The sequence below is a fragment of the Microcebus murinus genome, chromosome 5 (assembly GCF_040939455.1).
Source record: "Microcebus murinus isolate Inina chromosome 5, M.murinus_Inina_mat1.0, whole genome shotgun sequence".
In the NCBI taxonomy this organism is placed as follows: Eukaryota; Metazoa; Chordata; class Mammalia; order Primates; family Cheirogaleidae; genus Microcebus; species Microcebus murinus.
The window spans coordinates 33,509,898-33,527,033 of NC_134108.1; the positions used below are offsets into that span (position 1 = coordinate 33,509,898).

Consider the following 17,136-nt stretch of genomic DNA (forward strand, 5'->3'; position numbering starts at 1 on the left):
CTTGGGCAAATTATTTAACTCCTCTGAGTCTTGAACTTATCTATACAATTAGAACTGTTACATCTTTTTCAGTGGGTTGATCTGAGAATTGGCTTAACAAATGAAAAGTGCTAAGCATATAACAGGCCTAATTTATCTATTCAACAAGTATTTATTGAGTGCCGGCTATGTGCCAGGCACTGCTCCAAGTGCCAGGGATATACAGATGATCCTTCTCTTTGCAGAACACACAGTAGGGAAAACAATAAGAAGATACTTGCAATGATACATGAAGAGTGTTATCATAGGGGGAGAACTTGGTGGTATAGAAACACCTAGTCTCGAAACCTAACTTGAGACCCATTGTGCTAGAATCAGTCATACAAAGCTTCCCTGATGAAGTATCTATCAAGCTGAGACAGAACAGAGGGAAGTTAGCCAGATATTAGAGGCAAAAGAACGTCGTAGGTTAAAGAACAAACATTCTATATGATGGCCTAGACAAAACCTTGGAAAATGGAAGTCTTGAGGCTAAATATGACCCGATGATGTTTAATTAGGCCCTATACACTGTTTCAAAAACTAAAACCACTTGAAAATAGTCAAGAAAATGAATGTAAACAATCAGATTCATGGCTTGTCTCTGGGGAAAAAAAGTGTATATCAGAAATTCAACACTGGGACCAAAGGCCACTAGTCATCTAAGCAAGTAGACCCCAAGCTGCTCTCCACTTTGTCACAGTCATTACCCTTCCTTACTGGCAGCAGCACTCATTTATATTCCCCATCTGAGACCTATGCATTTGTACAGGACTTTTGCCCCCTAGCCTAGAAAAAGAGATAATAGTTCTTTCAATGTATAAAGTAAATATTGCTAATAAATGATGGTGCTAGTGGTAGTGACGGTGTAGTGGTAGTTGTAGTGGTGGTGGTCGTAGCTCTTGTTACAATGTTGTCATTGTTTTCTCATTACTAATACTGTGATTATTATTATTATTTTGTTAAGAAAATAAAGCTATCTGCGCCCCTAAATCATAGTTTATGAGTATTCTAAACAAGATAGTGTCAGATCTGCTGTGTCAATGTGTTGTGTGTGCTTGTTATGTGTCCCCTTGAACCCAAGTACTGTAAGTTTTGGAGAAAAATAGCCTACACGAGAACAGTCCTCAAATCACTAGATTAATTTTTTAAAGGAAACTTCTTTGGATATAAACTCAATCAATTAAATGAGACTTTGTAGTATTTATAGTACAATTACTCTAGTTTAGATACTAATGAAGATGAGAAGAAAATAGCTTATGGTCTAGCTGAGAAATCATGTTCTTAAAACAATTTAAGAATAATTCCAAGGCAACATAAACTGCTGCTGTAAATTTAATAACATAATGTGCCTTGTACAGGTTTTTAAAGTATCTTTATATAATATATAAATTACACTGTTCATGTGATTTAAATGTTTTACATACCTTTAGTAGCTTTTTTCCTTGTATGTTTCATGTGTAACATTCACAAAGAACCATAATGTATTTTACATCCTTGATATGTAAGCTAAAAATGTTAATATTTGAGTAGTTCATAATTCTAATGCTGCTAATTTCCAAATCCCCTAAATTATTTGTCCTGCAGCATTTATAAAGCATTTCTGTACTGGATACTTTACCATTTGATACTTTACCATTTGGTTCTAACACACATTTTTAGTATTTGATCATGTCAATACTATAAGAGGATCATAATTTGCATAGTTCCTTTACATACCATGTTATAAACTTTTCTCTGTGCTTTTCATACATAGTATGTGATTTAATCCCACGTATTTGTGTGTATTTGAATCATTCTAGCTGTGGTTGATTCTAAAAGTTTTCAGATGAGGTTTTGATTAATGGTATAAATATGTTGCTAAATGTGTTAAAGTTACACATGTTGCATTTTTTACTTAGTAATGACACAAAGAATGAAGAATGGGACATTTCTTTGTCTTTTTAATTGGGTGGCTATAGCAAAATAAACTTGAAAAAATAGTCATGTTATTTCTAAGAACTTCTAAAAGTTGACCAAAAGCATTAATCACCCAAGAGGAAAATCAAAACTTAGCCCTAGCTTAAATTTTCCTTGAACTACTCTAGTAAGGAAGTATTTTTTAATATTTTTAATAACATACAGTTATATTTTTATGATATTTATTTTATGGATAACAATAAAACACAAGAAATGATGAGAAGTTTGGGTTGACAGTGTGAATACTGATATATCCATCTGACAAAACAGTTTCATAGCAACCAACAAATATAACTGTTTCAATGTCAAACTTAATTCCTGAAATTATGATCAGGTCTTAAGGTTTCTGAACCATGTCTATAACTTTATCCTCGGGCTCACCTGAACTGCTTATTGCTGGTGTCAACTCTCCTTCAAATCTCACATTAAGGATTCCCTTTTGTACTTGCCTTGGCAGCAAGCTTGCTAAAAAACGCAAAGATGCTATGGGGAACACCCGGCAGGAGATGACTCATATGGTGAATGCTATGGACCGAAGTTATGCTGATCAGAGCACTTTGCATGCAGAAGATCCTCTTTCCATCACTTTCATGGATCAACATAATTTTAGTCCAAGATGTAAGTTCTTCCTTAAAATTATAATAAATGATTTTGAGTCTCATTAAGTTCACTTTGAATTCCACATTACCTTTTGAATAGTAAGAGAGAGTAAGAAATAAAGAAGCAGCAGATAGAGAAAAAGGGATGTTACGGAATTTACAAAAAGGATTATTTGCAGAGTTGATACTGGGTTTAGTTTAACTTTAAGCTATATAAATTTTATTACTGTATCATATGAGAAATTTCAAACTTAAAACACTCAGGCCATATAATATGTCATTGCGTTAAGTTAAAATATGTGATTGCCTACATAAAATTAGTTCCTCTTAGAATTTATAATTATTTTGCCATTTTCATCTTCCTTAGTGTAAGATAGTTTCTTTTGCAATAAGACAAAACAATGTTTCTTTCTGGGAATTATTGGCATGGGTAAAATCATTCCATTAAAATAGTCTACTATGAACTTTTGGAGAATGTCAGCACTAAAAAGTTAACTAGGGGCCAGATTAATCTACATACTCATAAGTATCTAGTATGAAGTCCAAAAGTATGCTTTAATTGGAGGCTTTGCAGAAAATTGTGAAATTCATCCATCTATCTATCCATCTTAAGAATTCCTAATGTTGATCTCTGAAGGCAGGACTTTTAAAATATATCCACTAATGTGATGTTTAACAGCAGATGATTTGAATAATTATCCTAGATTGAATTACTGTTTATCTTCAAATTTCCTATGAATTTTATGTTCTCTTCTATGCCTATGTTAATTTTAAGTTAATTAAATTTAAGCTAAATTACCTAACTTTGTTTCTTCAGATCCTTAAGTAAAATTGATGCTTGAGGTAGGCAGATGGGGTTTATCATTGGCCTTGTGTATCTTGGGTCTTGTGGCATTTGTATAGATCCCAGAGATATGCTTACCACAGTTTGGAAAACATGGGTATAAGGAAAGAAGTCAACAACAGAACTATTTTTTTCCTATATGGATTACAAACATATGTAGTATAGTAAGATTGCAAACAAAGTATTTATGGGTTATATGTTTTTATGTCTTTTCAAAGAGGGAAACTTTTTCTGAAGTGTTCAGCTTAGTGAAATTTTTCAGTAATTATTATCCCTAAATGCAGCCTGTCATTTTCCATGTTATATATCTACACGAAATTAGTAGTTAGAAATGCTATAGATAAGTCATTTGGGAATGTAGCTTTAATCATGATAGTACCTCTCTAATTTTATTTTTATTTCACTATAAGATAAATGATAGTGAATAGCATGAAATACTATTATTGTTGAAAGTTAGTTGTGCTGAAAATATAGATTTATCATCTCTCTAACTACTTGATTGAATATTTAACCAATTACAGATTTGAAAGCATTTTGGTTCCCCAAATTTTTTACCTATTGCCTATGTTAGGACCCTATTAAGAAGTTTGAACTCAGCAGTGTAACTATAAATATCTACTTATGAAAATAGAGAAATGATTATCTCTATTTCCCACAGTTAACTGAAAAAATTTATTTGGAATGAATATGAGATAATTACTTCTCTAAATACCTTACATTTGATAGATCTAAAATGCATGGTTTCTTTTCTCCTAACTTTATAATCTTTAGAATGTCAAGTTGAATCTTCTGGCTTTTTAAATTGAACAGAGTACTAAACCATAATTATAGATATACTTTTCTTGATATTTAGAGATAACCCAAGCTGAAAGAAAGAATTTTACCTTTGCAGGATACAGTAATCAAAGAAAGTTTAATATTATATTTCTTAAGAAAGCATAAATCTATTTTAAAGAAAAAGATGTTAAAATATAACTTTAGAGCAATATATTCCTTCATGAGCTTTATTTTCCTACAGTGCCCAATGATCCACTTGTACCGACTGCTGTGTTAGGTGAGGCTCTAAATCTTTATCATCTTTTTATTGCATGGATCACACCTTCTTGCATTTGTCCACATAGTAATTATTTACAGTGCGGGAAGCAGCTTGAGTTTGAAAATATACCGCCATGATCTTATCAAAGAGCTGTGTTGTTCAACCCAATCATATCTAGTGGATATCAAATTAGCAAGGTATACTGTTTAAAGCAATGCATTTTTAAATTCTTGGTTCTATTAGGTTTAGAGTACAGTGACCCTTAATGTATGACTAATGTTAACATATCCAAGTTAGTATAATAGAATGAACTGAAATGTACAGATCTCAGGGACTGGTGCTGCCTGCATAACCAGTTCATAGAAAAAAGTCTACCTGATAGAAAGGGATTTTCTAAATCTTCCTATTTTCTAGCAATATAATACATTTACAAGTAAGCACTATGATTGTGTGCATTTGCTTTAGTTTTTGTCTGTATTAGGAATTTATAAATGTAGGTAAAGTTGTTCGAGTTTTGATGCGGGGTTCAGCATTCTGCATGAACCTTACAAAATAAGTAGTGTTGTCTCAAGAAATTTAGAATAGGCCACTTGGTTTACCACCATATAACATCTAAGAAAACTGTTATTGCTAGTGATGATTAAGGCTTTTTCAGATAAATTACATTAATTTTTAAATCCAGCTATATATTTAAGAATGGAATGGGTTTAATTTCAATGATTACCCTATTCCTTGACTAAATTATATGATTCATGACCAGCTTGCCTCTATGTTCGTAAGTTCCATATCAGTTTTACCTATTTCTAATTAAGATTTAACCAAAGAAATATAGAAATTGTCAGAGAAATATATCTTAAAAATTACCAAGTGTCATGTTGGTTATTAATATTTATTATTTCTTATAAACATAAAACTTACATTTTATGCATGATTTTGTTATCCACATATTCAATGATCAATTACATTTTTAAAATATTTTGAAGCAATGCAAGTAACTCAGTTAAGTAAAATATACCTCTTATTCACTAAAATAAACAACTAAAATTATAATTTTATAATTGATACAAAAATATATATGCTGAAAGAATCTGAAAGTCAATGCTCCTGTCTCGGACTGCTCTCTCTCTTTGATGTCCATACCAATAATGACAGGGAAGCGAACTGGGGGATTTGTCCCTCAGGGTGGCCTGATCATGTAGGGCATAAATAGTGATCAGTGGGGAGGCACCAAATGCCTCTGAAAATGTCATCTTCTGTTGAGCACTGTAGAAGCCTGTCAGTATCAAATTAATAAGTAATTTCAATTTAAATATTGAGAAAACCTTTAGGAAAAAATAGTTGCCTAAATGTTAAGATTTCATTATAGTAATTTTCTACATGTGTGTAGAATTAAGTCTAAGTCTCCGTCCTCTTGTGGATTTACAATATGAACTCATAAAAACACCTTACATCTTTCCTTTCTCATCTTTAAATCAATATAATAATTCCTACCATACATTTTTTACAAGGTTTTATAAAGAGAAAATGAGATAATGTATTTGAGTTTTACAGACTATACAGTTTATACAATTATTTTAACAATTTTCACTGTGAAAAGGGATTTTGTGTTTAAGGAAAGCTAGATTTAACACAATAGAGTCGTAAAATGTAGTTGTATAAACATTCATCATGCATTTTATTTCATTTTGAAAGTCAAGCTGGTTGTTTTTTTTTAAAAAAAATTGACATTCTTTAAAAGCTAAATCTCTCATTAATCATAGTAGATATAGAAATGATTTGTTACATTTTTTATCATTCTTGGGATTGTGGTGTTTACAGTTTTGCATCCAATTGATTCTTTATTTATAACACAATTTCTGAAATCATCTCAAATATTGCTTGATATTAATATTTACATACTGATTTTAAAGGGCTTAGAAACTTTTCATATTGATTCATATTTTTCTTTTGTGTTTTACTGCTTCATTGGGTTTAAGTCCCTATAACAGGTAAGTGTATTTCAAAGAAATCTAGAAAACCTTTCAATCAAGGATGTATTTGAAGTTATTATTCTTAAATGTATAATAAGGATAATGATTAGTACCTGTACCCTCACTACTAGTCACATTATTAGGTGGTTTAATGAGGTGGAAATGTATTGAGATTAATAATTCATATGTTATGATTTTAAAGACCTTACTGCTCATTGTACTTCTGTATTAAAGCTTAATGCAAAACAAAAGGCACTGTCTATTTCATATTGGGACACAATCATCTGTAAGATTTGGAATATGGTTGAATTCTGTGTTTCTCACTGAGCCTTTTACAATTGTAAATTTTCTGCTGCTGCAGCAGGTCCAGTGTGAGCGCTGGGCTGCTCCTCTGAGCCCTGGCTGCCTTCTTCCAGCTTGGGTGATTGCATTTTGCCTCTCTGATGTTATCTGTTCTCTTTACTCCTCATCCTAAACTATATTCTGTAATAGTGCCCAAATCAATTGCTTCTGAATTTAATTTTACTGGGGAGATGTATAAATTCTTTATGTCAGTCTATTGATTGTAATATTTTAACAAATGTAGATCAATTGACTGTGGTCTCATAGTTAAAAGAGGAAACTCTGATGAATCATGTTTGCTAGCGAATGTTTGTATGTAGAGGGTGGTCAAAACCCGAGCAAAAGGCATAAATTCACTTGGGTGGTTAGGTCACGACAGAATCCACCAGGGATTTCTTGATTCATTGTGGTATTTTTAGGAGGGAATGCAAAAAAAAAAAAAAAATGCATTCAGCTTAATAAGAGGGAGTAAAGATAAATGCAATCAAGCTAAAATTATAGAGGCACACAAATCTGATTGTAGGGTTCTTTTTTTTTCCTTCTCCAGGAAGAAAAAATGTTTATCATGGGGACAACAATTCATTTTTTGCCATATCCTATTTGTAGAGTTGGTGATAGAACAGGCAAATGTACCAGCACTTGAAATATGTTTAACTGTTAATTAAATATCATTTTCTACAGTATGCATTATCATTAAAAACAAAAGTTCCCCTAAAAGTGTACTTTCTCTTCTGTTAATGAATATGGTAGTTATAATGCTTTTCAAAGTAACACCCCTTACAACATTTGTTTTTTTTTTTTTTTAAAGTGGTAAGTTTAAATGTGATAAATATAAGCATGCTTCTAATTGTAATGATTAGTACTCTGGTCATTAAAATACTGTTTATTCTTCATAGGCAAAATGTTCTTGTTCTTTTCTTCCTTCTTATGACAGAAAATGAAATAAAAGTTTCTTTCCATTTTAAGCTAATAATACAACTGGGATGGGTCCTACACTTAAATGTGGGTGGTCAGGGAGTCTATGGATTTCAAATAACTCATTCATTGAAATATTTATTGAATACTATGCACCAGGCACTAGGAATAAAAAGAAAAATATGACTCTGTCTCTACAATCTAAAATCTAAGTATTCAGAATTTAGTGAGTAAAATGAACAAGTAAATAAATGATTAAATCTGGGCCAAGTGAAGTGACATGCAGGACAACAGGAAGTCCTGGGAACATAAAGGAGCTTTATAACTCAGTCTGGGTGGGCCAGGGAAGAATTCCAGGGGAGGTGCCCACATTTTGCTTCAGACATACCTTGATTTCCTTACACAGTGGCCAGGAGCCTCAAAATCTCTTTGTAATAAAAACCACGTAATAACAAATCAAGGAGGAAGAGGTTGAATGTAAATGCATGTGCAGCCTGGCTAGCAGACAGAGCGGAGTTGGGGTGATCGTGTAAAATGTTCACATTTCCCAGTCCAGAGTGTTGTGGTAAGAAGCCCCAGTGGCAGGTAGGGCACACAGCAGTGCCACCAGGGCAGGAGCAGCCTTGTGGGGATGGTTGCCTAGGTCGGGTTTCCGAGGGAAGTTGGGATGTGGGTGGGAAGGAGTTTGTCCAACTTAATGGGCAGTGAAAACACCTCTCCGGTTGACATCTTGATACTGCTTTGACTGCAGATGTAAGAAAAGATAAGAACTCAGCAAAATCCCCCACTTATGCTTTTGAAAGGTGGATCAGATGTCTCCCTGCCTCTCACAGCATCTGCTGTCTTGCTGATGCACACAGGATATACTGTGATCTCAAACCTTGAGCTTTGTCTTTATGGGGATGCTGCCCTAGGCCTACACTGTCTGGTATTTCTTTCCCTTCCTCCTGTTATCAGAGAGGTCTTAAGGTCTTAAAATCTTTGCGTGGCTATATATTAAACAAGATAACTTTGTCTCTTTTTTAATCTTCTGGAATCTGAAAAATACCAGATGAGAACCACAGCGCCACAGCAGAGTCCAGCCGTCTTCTAGATGTTCCTCGCTACCTCTGCGAGGGGACAGAATCCCCTTACCAGACGGGACAGCTGCACCCAGCCATCAGGGTAGCCGACTTACTGCAGCACATTAATCTCATGAAGACATCAGACAGCTATGGGTTCAAAGAGGAATATGAGGTGAAAGCTTTAATACTGTATTGAATTTGATTTTTAACCATGATACTCAGCAGAAGTTCACAAAGCACAGACTGCTCTGTAGGGTCTCTAACCCAGTGTTTATGAGTGTGCAATCAAGTGTGTATATGGGAAGGGGGAAGGAATTGAAAAGAGAAAGCTCTTCCCAGGGACTTATCTGAGTTCAATTTCATTAGAATAATTTTTAATGTTGGATCGCATAATTTATTTCACTATGTTATCGAAAACACTTTGTTAAACCTTCTATGTCCCCAATCAAAACTCAAGTGGCAAGATACTTTGAGTCCTATTATGCCATTATAGATTCTATCACTTGAATGACTTAAGTAGCAGATACTTCTCTGCCTCTTTGCTTGTTGACCCTCTGATTGAGAAATCAAATGAAGCTCTGTGCTCTAAATGTACTACTTGCCACTCTCAGTTTATTTTGTGGATTATTGGTTGACGGTGGCTGGGAAGAAAAACAGAACACTGAAAAATCTGGTAAACAACATTAAGAATCCCAAAGAAGGCTGTGGGAAATTCTTCTTCCGACCTTGTTTCCCCTTCCTACTCAAACCAAAATACCAGGATTTATCCTACAAAGGAAGTGATTTAAAACTGAACATTCCACTAAACATAATATAGCAAAAAGGAAAAATTCCTTTGCCACCCTTCACTTACTGAGAAATGCTATGTTGGGGCATGGGAGGAAGCCAAGCCACTCCCCGTGCACACACCACAGCACACACACATTTGAAGTGAAAGAATTCAAGCAACACTTTGCTTTAAAAGCCCATCCAGAATACGTCCAACTTCATGAAGAATTTTTTAAACTATACATTTTACCTACAGATTACGTGTATACCTTAATTTGGGAGTGAAAAAAATTTTCTTTGAATTTGGAAAAATCAGTTTTAGATACACACCAGAAACATAATGCTGTGCTAACAAAATAAGTGCAAGGAATTAGAATATTCTGCCAGAGCTGGTTCTTTTTGTTCGTTTCATGTGTATTCCTGTGTACCTCACTTCAAAGACTGTTGGCTCTTTGAAGACCCTATTTCCTGTGTTGAGCAAAGTTTAAGTTTTTCAGCAAAAAGACATCTATACCCATATTTTAAATTGCTACATACAGTAATTAAACCAATCAACATATTCATCTGTTCCCAGATTCTGGGAGAAGAGGACTCTCTTTAATTTTCATATGGTCCCTTGTTGTAAAGACTCAGTCATGATCTTCAAAGAAACTGAAATGTGTTGCACTGCATACAATTTAATGAATAATTATGGTGGGAAGCAGGTTTTCTTTTCGCTGTTATAAATACTAAAGATGCACATTTAAATAATACTCATTAAAATAATTTTTTTTTTCAGTTTTTGATGCACTATTTTTCAGTATCTGTAGAAAAAGAATGATGCTTTTTCTACTTTTATCTCACAAAGATACAGCAATCTTAAATTTGAAATACTTTCAAGGCCTCTTTTTTCTCCAAAGTTATTTCTTGTCTTTATTTTGTACTCAGTCCAATCCAAGATGAACAAGTACAAGTCCAACAAACCAGCTTTGAGGTCTGAGAATGAAAACTTGTTTACTACTACAGGACTCCCTCACTGACAAAATGGCTTTTACTATTAAGCTCTTCAAAACAGATAAACCAGGTTTTTTAAAAAGGAATTAAATTCAGTCTGCTTGTTTATTTTTTTTCCCCAGAGCTTCTTTGAAGGACAGTCAGCATCTTGGGATGTAGCTAAAAAAGATCAAAATAGAGCAAAAAACAGATATGGAAACATTATAGCATGTAAGTTCCCCTACAGTTCTTCCTGCATGTAAATATTATATGTATAAAGATGAATGCAAAGTTCCTTATATGGTTTTAAACTTCAATGGAATCCCAGAGAGTGGTGCATCTGTTTACAAAGTAATCTATTTAATATTAAAACAGCATTGGCTATTAGCAGTGGCTCTGAAATTGTCATCATCCTCATTAATTAAATTGACTCAGACTCTTCACCCTGTGGAGATAACTTACTGTTTGATTTCATGTTTGTACATAAATACATGGGTGTTATTAAACAGCTAAGAATATCAGGATAATGAAAAAAAGAAGATCTTTTTATCGTAAATTGCTGTATCGCTCCCACCAAACATATTCAAGGTTGGAGCGTTATTTTTTCCACATGCCTTTAATTCTTATTGAAGCCAATGTGTGAACTCCACTTGCTGCATGTTATTTTTGTCATTAGAGACTTCCTCCTGATTAAGTCTTCATTATATATACACGGGATAAATAAAGTCATTATCATACAAAACTACAGGAGCAGTAAGGAAAGTAGCAGATAGCTTAACTTATAACTAGTTGCTGATTTACTTAGACTACTCTATTCAGAATTTAAATTATTTTAATGTTATCTTATGAATACATCAAAATTTAACTTTGACTCTCAGGGAATAAGAAGTTGAGAGCAGGAATTCAAAATTCACTTTCTAGTTCTGTGGCTCATTTGCTGTCAAGTACAGAGGAAAAGGATCCCACCCATTTAAAATCACGACCAAGAAGCCAAATTAGAAGTAAGGCCAGTTCAGTTCTTTTAGGTATGACTCAAATGATGATGTATCAGACATTATCATGTCCCCTAAAATCTCCCTGACTATAAAGATGCAAGTCACTGAAACTTTATTCATGGAATATTATAATTGTAATAAGTAATGAGCTCATTAAAGTTCTTATATTTCTTCAAATGACTAGTTTGATAGTAGTATACTATGAATAGACTATTGGCAACCACTGAATTATTTAGTCTCTACCTATGGCATTGTCTCAGAACGGGGAAAATTTAACAACTTGTGTTTTATTATTAAAAATTTTAGATGACCACTCCAGAGTAATTTTGCAACCTGTTGAGGATGATCCTTCCTCAGATTACATTAATGCCAACTATATCGATGTAAGTGTGTTTATAGTTCAGTATGTCCATTTTATTGGCTTATATACATGAACTTTTTTGCTTGTTGTTACCTATAAAGTGATTGCTAGCTTTTTAAAATAAAGAACAAACTGTACACTTTTCCTTGTTCTACGTCCTAGTACTTACTGACGTTGTTGTGCTTTCTTTCACACCTGACTTTGGTTTGGGCTGTAGATTTGGCTGTACAGGGATGTAAGTATCACTATATGTAAATAACAGCACCGTATTATAAATATTTAAATAAATATTCTTAATTACAGTTATTACTAATGCTTACTACTAGTTATCTCTGCATGCTTCACCTAATTAGCTTCATACAGTATATCTATGTTCATTTTTTTGTAATTCTTTTACATGTGTAAAGATCTATTTTTACCTCCTTCCCTTTTCTTGTTGAGACAAACAGGACCATTTTTAGCTTTGACAATTTATTACGTACTCAAGTTTTATTTGTTGATGATTTCTGTTTCTGGCTTTTATTCTTACCCTTCCCCAAACATATGTGAGAAGCTGGATAGTATGATGTGTATTAGTGTTGCTGAAATTTTCTCTTTTACATTTGACTTGTGATGTTAAAAATGAGTAAGGAGACTATTTTGTGATGTGTGGTATTGGCTCGTAAAGTGAAATTACTCAGGCAAAATAATTACTAAATTGCAATTGTAAAATATCCATATCACACATATATATCAAATCACACAAATGAAAAAATTTGTTTTGATCATATATTCCACTGTTAAATTTTGGTCACATACATATCTACATGCAAATTATTTAAGGGAAACTAATTATCAAATAAAATATAAAATAGTATTAAGGAGGCAATATATTATAATACATGCAAGGAAGACAGGCTATTTGGTCATACTACCTGGTTCAAAGTCACACTGGAAATCTTGGGAATGTTACTTCTTTCTGTGTGCCTGTTTCCTCATCTTTACAGTGGGGACAATAATAATAGTACTAACCTATCACTCTGTTGTGAGAATTAAATGAAGTAATGCATGTTGAGCATTTAGCCCAGTGGTTAGCACATGTTTAGCACTCATTAAACTTCACCTGTTTTTTTAACAGTTAAAATCTAGGTGTGCTGAAATTAATCGATTCAAAATACGCATAATTGTAAGACAAAAGGTAGAAGTATTGAGTTTTGCATATATGCAAACATTTATATACGTAAAAGAATTGAAACTTAGGACCCAACTTTTTCTAATTTCCATAAATAGGAAATAATTTTCATCACATCTTTTAGGTTCATGGTTTATAGTTATTTTAAGAATTGTAATTATTTAGTTGAATTAATATATTAAGTATAGCATATAAGTATATTGGTTAAATTTATGATCATAATCTTTCTCTCATTCAATATTTAAATTTATCAGACATGTCATCATGGAAAACTAAGTTGATGGTCTACCTTTAAAATAAAAAAATCAGCAAATCTCTGACAAGTTTGTAATTGTTCTTACCTATTTAGTTCAACCTTGGTTTTCTACCAAGACATGTACACTGGAGGCTTATTATACTACTTTATGGTTTATGCAGTAGGACTGTATTCTAAATAAGACTTATTTTCTAGTCTTTTTCTTAAGACCCCAGTGCGTTTTGGCTGATGACTACACAGTTTCATAATTTTTCCTTTCCCATTATTTTATTCTTAAAGATATAAGTATTCTGTAATTGGTATATTTTTCATTAAGAACAAATAAAATGCTCATAAAGCTTGGAAAACAATTTTCCATAAAACATTGTACTATGTTGATATATTAAGAAATAGAAATCTTCCAAATTTACAACAGCATAATGCTCACTCTATGGATTTGTAGGTTGGAGATCTCAGTTTACATGCATTCATGTGTGTATTGAGTTGCCCACCCCAAAATGTGGGCAGATTATACCACAGACTTAAAGCCCTTTGATAAACACACAACAAATTCAAAATTTAACCCTATCATATCATCAACATTTTTGCAACTCATGATCTGTTGCAATTCAAACCAACTGACAGCAACTAACAATTTATTGCTCATGAAGAATAATTTCTTTATTGAAACTTTGGCACACTGTGGGGAAAAAAGTACTAAACTTTTATTCAGGATAAAATGCATTTTTAAAAATTCTTCTTTCCCTATATATGTGTGTACCTATAATTATGTGTGTGTAAATTAACATTATTAGCACACACAAAATAGTTTTTGCAGATTACTGAACATATTATAGAATAGGAATATTCTCTAAAAATCTCAGCAGGACTTTGATTTGATGCACACATGCATTGTCCAGCTCTAACATTGGAATGTTCTGTTATTTTTTTTATGGTTCTAATATGTCCTCGTCCATTTGTAACGCAGTGTGTTGTACTTTTGAATGATAAAATGAGAATTAATATTTTTAAACACAGTTTTTACTAGGAATGAATGACTAAAGATTAACATGAAGGCATAAACACTTTAGTGAAATCAAACAAAATCTATGAGGTTATTCCATAGCAAACCAAACTCAATTATACAATATATATTCTAATTAGAGCCTTTAAATATTTAATTTTTGTTTTATGTTTACCTTTCAGATATCATAGGTTTGAGAAGTGAACTTATGTGTTCACTACTCATTTCTGGATTTTTTACTATAACTTAATCTTAACAGGTGGTTGTCTTCATCTTTTTATGCCTTCATTCATTTATTTCTGATACTGATGTAAAATGATAACCAATTTGTTCTCCTATTTTAGGGCTACCAGAGACCAAGTCACTACATTGCAACCCAAGGTAAAACTTTGCCTGTTAAGAACAAACAAACTTGCTTATTCATCCATATGGTGTTTTTGCAATTTTATCTTAATTAACTGGAAAAAAATCAGCTCTTCTAACACTTGCTCTTTACTCATTTGTATAGTATAATTTTTTTTTAATCTATGTAAGACTTACATAAAGTTAAGCTTGATTTATTTTTTAATTAAAAGTAAAAGAGAAGTTGCTGGTAGTTTTTATGATTTGGTCCTTGTTATCCAGATATCTCAGAGCCTTAGTCAATAATGGCGGACAGAGAAATTACTTATTTTTGATGAAAGAGAATAGTGGCTTCATCTTGTATAAGGTACCTGTCTTCTCGCGGCATAGTTTAATAGTACCGAAGACCAATATTGTTATAATGAGATGTTATACTGTCTTCCAACAATTTTTTGACAAGTAAAGACTGAGACAAAACAAAGAGCTACAGGGAATTTAGTCGAGTTCATTCTTTGTGGAATATAAAAAGAAAGTAGGAAAATCTTGTTATAGTGATACACTAGGGAATAAAGTATCCAAACAAAAAACCATCTTTAGCGATTTCTCCAAATTTACTACTGGCCTTCAGAAAACAAACTTGCACATCTGTCTTATATAAGAGGAAAGTAAAACAAAAGCTATGTTTTCTCTTTTGACAGAGGTCATTTTGTAAGTGTTTTCACATATCTTTGGAAAAATTGAGTTTAATTGCAGACTCTTTAAAGTTAGAAAGACCAGCTATAGTGGTGAACGGTATTCTAGTGTTATGGTATTGAATAGAGGATAGCCCAGCACATGCTTCTGCAGTTTGGAAGTGATAATATATGAGGTTAGGATGTGTCCTTATATGTAAGGATACTTCTTCATTAACCCCTAACTAAACATGTGCTATTTATAAATGATGGGCATTTATGTAATTGGTAATATATGCTGTTTGTCTGATGGTGGCCTGAGACTTCCTATTTTTCATATATATTTGAAGATGCATTAAAGTGACATGGTAACAGACATAGATACCCTCTAGTGCTATCATCTTCTGAATTGGAAAGTACAGGAGGCAAATTGGGAGAAAAAAAAAAACTTACAAATGCATATGTTTTTGCCTATTGTGTGAATTTAGATAGGAACTGAATTTAAGTACTTTCAGTGACATTTTGTGTTTGACTTTTAATTATATTTTTCTTAGTTTACTCTGCTTTTTATCTTAATTAAACTCCTTACTAACTACAAAATCCCTTTGATAATATAATATTGAAATTAATTTCTTCATAGGCCCAGTTCATGAAACAGTATATGATTTCTGGAGAATGATCTGGCAAGAACAGTCTGCCTGCATTGTGATGGTCACAAATTTAGTTGAGGTTGGCCGGGTAAGAGAAAAAGAAAGATTTCTTTCGTTGTCGTCATAAAAATGAGTATAGTTGTAAAGCAACATATAACATACTTAAAATAGAATATTATCCAAGTTTTTAAAAAAATTTATAGACAAAGCATTTCAATGGAATGCTACTAAATGGACCTTCAATGGCTGACAAATTATTTGATTTCTCATTGAGCAATAAAATAAGCCTTGATCTTATACTAGAATCTAATTGCATGATTAGGCTTGTATATTTTTTATGAGACTATACGAAGTCTATTGCGTAACAGATTTTTTTTCTCATGTATAGATTCTTTTAATTGTGTTTTAATTAGGACCTAAAGAGTTACCATAGGAATTAAATCATCTTGGCTAATACGTATTATGTATTCAGGTCTACTTATGTATTCTTTTTTGTCATTTAGGTTAAATGCTATAAATATTGGCCTGATGATACTGAAGTTTATGGTGACTTCAAAGTAACTTGTGTAGAAATGGAGCCACTTGCTGAATATGTTGTTAGGACATTTACCCTGGAAAGGGTAAGTATCCTAAAGTTCTTTAAAAAACGATGTACATCAAAACTGCTTTTTCTCTTTAAATCCTTGTCAAGCTTTGTTTTTATGATGCTGTAAAGTCTGTTCACACATTTATTCATTCCAGAAATATTTGAGAGTTTACCATGTGTCAGGCATGTTTCTAAACCTTGAGACACATGTTAAAATCTCTGCCCTGTGGATCGCATAACCTATTGAGGGGAGATGGCACTACAAACAAATAAGCTAATATACCCTTCATCAAAAGTGCTATGGAGAAGAATAATGTTAGGACTAGAAATGGGGAATATTTTTAAGGTAGGGGAAGCAATGATTTATGATTTTAAAAGGATGATCAGGGAAGGCCTTGTCCTTGAGAGAGTAACATGAGTAAAGACCTAAAGTACGTGAAGGAGAAGGAGTGATGGGTTATGTCCTAGGGGAGAATGTTTTCAACAGAGGGAAGAGTCATTTCAAGAGGCCCAGAGACCTATGTGTATTCCTGTCGGAAAGACAACCAGCCAGGAGGCCAGGGTGTTCAGAGATGGACAGGTGAGTGGGAAAGACATATGAAATAAAGTGAGAG

General features: G+C 32.9%; 1 protein-coding gene across 9 annotated transcripts in view; it reads left to right on the top strand.

The window, feature by feature from the left end:
• The window catches only part of PTPRK (protein tyrosine phosphatase receptor type K), a 514,888-nt gene that overhangs the window by 476,128 nt on the left and 21,624 nt on the right, over positions 1-17,136 (top strand). For 4 of the 9 annotated variants that reach the window (XM_012736558.3, XM_076002975.1, XM_076002977.1 and 1 more), the window contains 9 exons: positions 2,435-2,595; positions 4,439-4,474; positions 8,735-8,919; positions 10,631-10,718; positions 11,789-11,865; positions 12,061-12,078; positions 14,618-14,654; positions 15,927-16,024; positions 16,440-16,556. In XM_012736558.3, coding sequence (XP_012592012.1) covers positions 2,435-2,595; positions 4,439-4,474; positions 8,735-8,919; positions 10,631-10,718; positions 11,789-11,865; positions 12,061-12,078; positions 14,618-14,654; positions 15,927-16,024; positions 16,440-16,556 — 817 coding nt within the window. The remainder of the gene's footprint in view (positions 1-2,434; positions 2,596-4,438; positions 4,475-8,734; positions 8,920-10,630; positions 10,719-11,788; positions 11,866-12,060; positions 12,079-14,617; positions 14,655-15,926; positions 16,025-16,439; positions 16,557-17,136) is intronic. The other 5 variants (XM_012736560.3, XM_012736564.2, XM_012736566.2 and 2 more) reach the window with 3 other exon arrangements.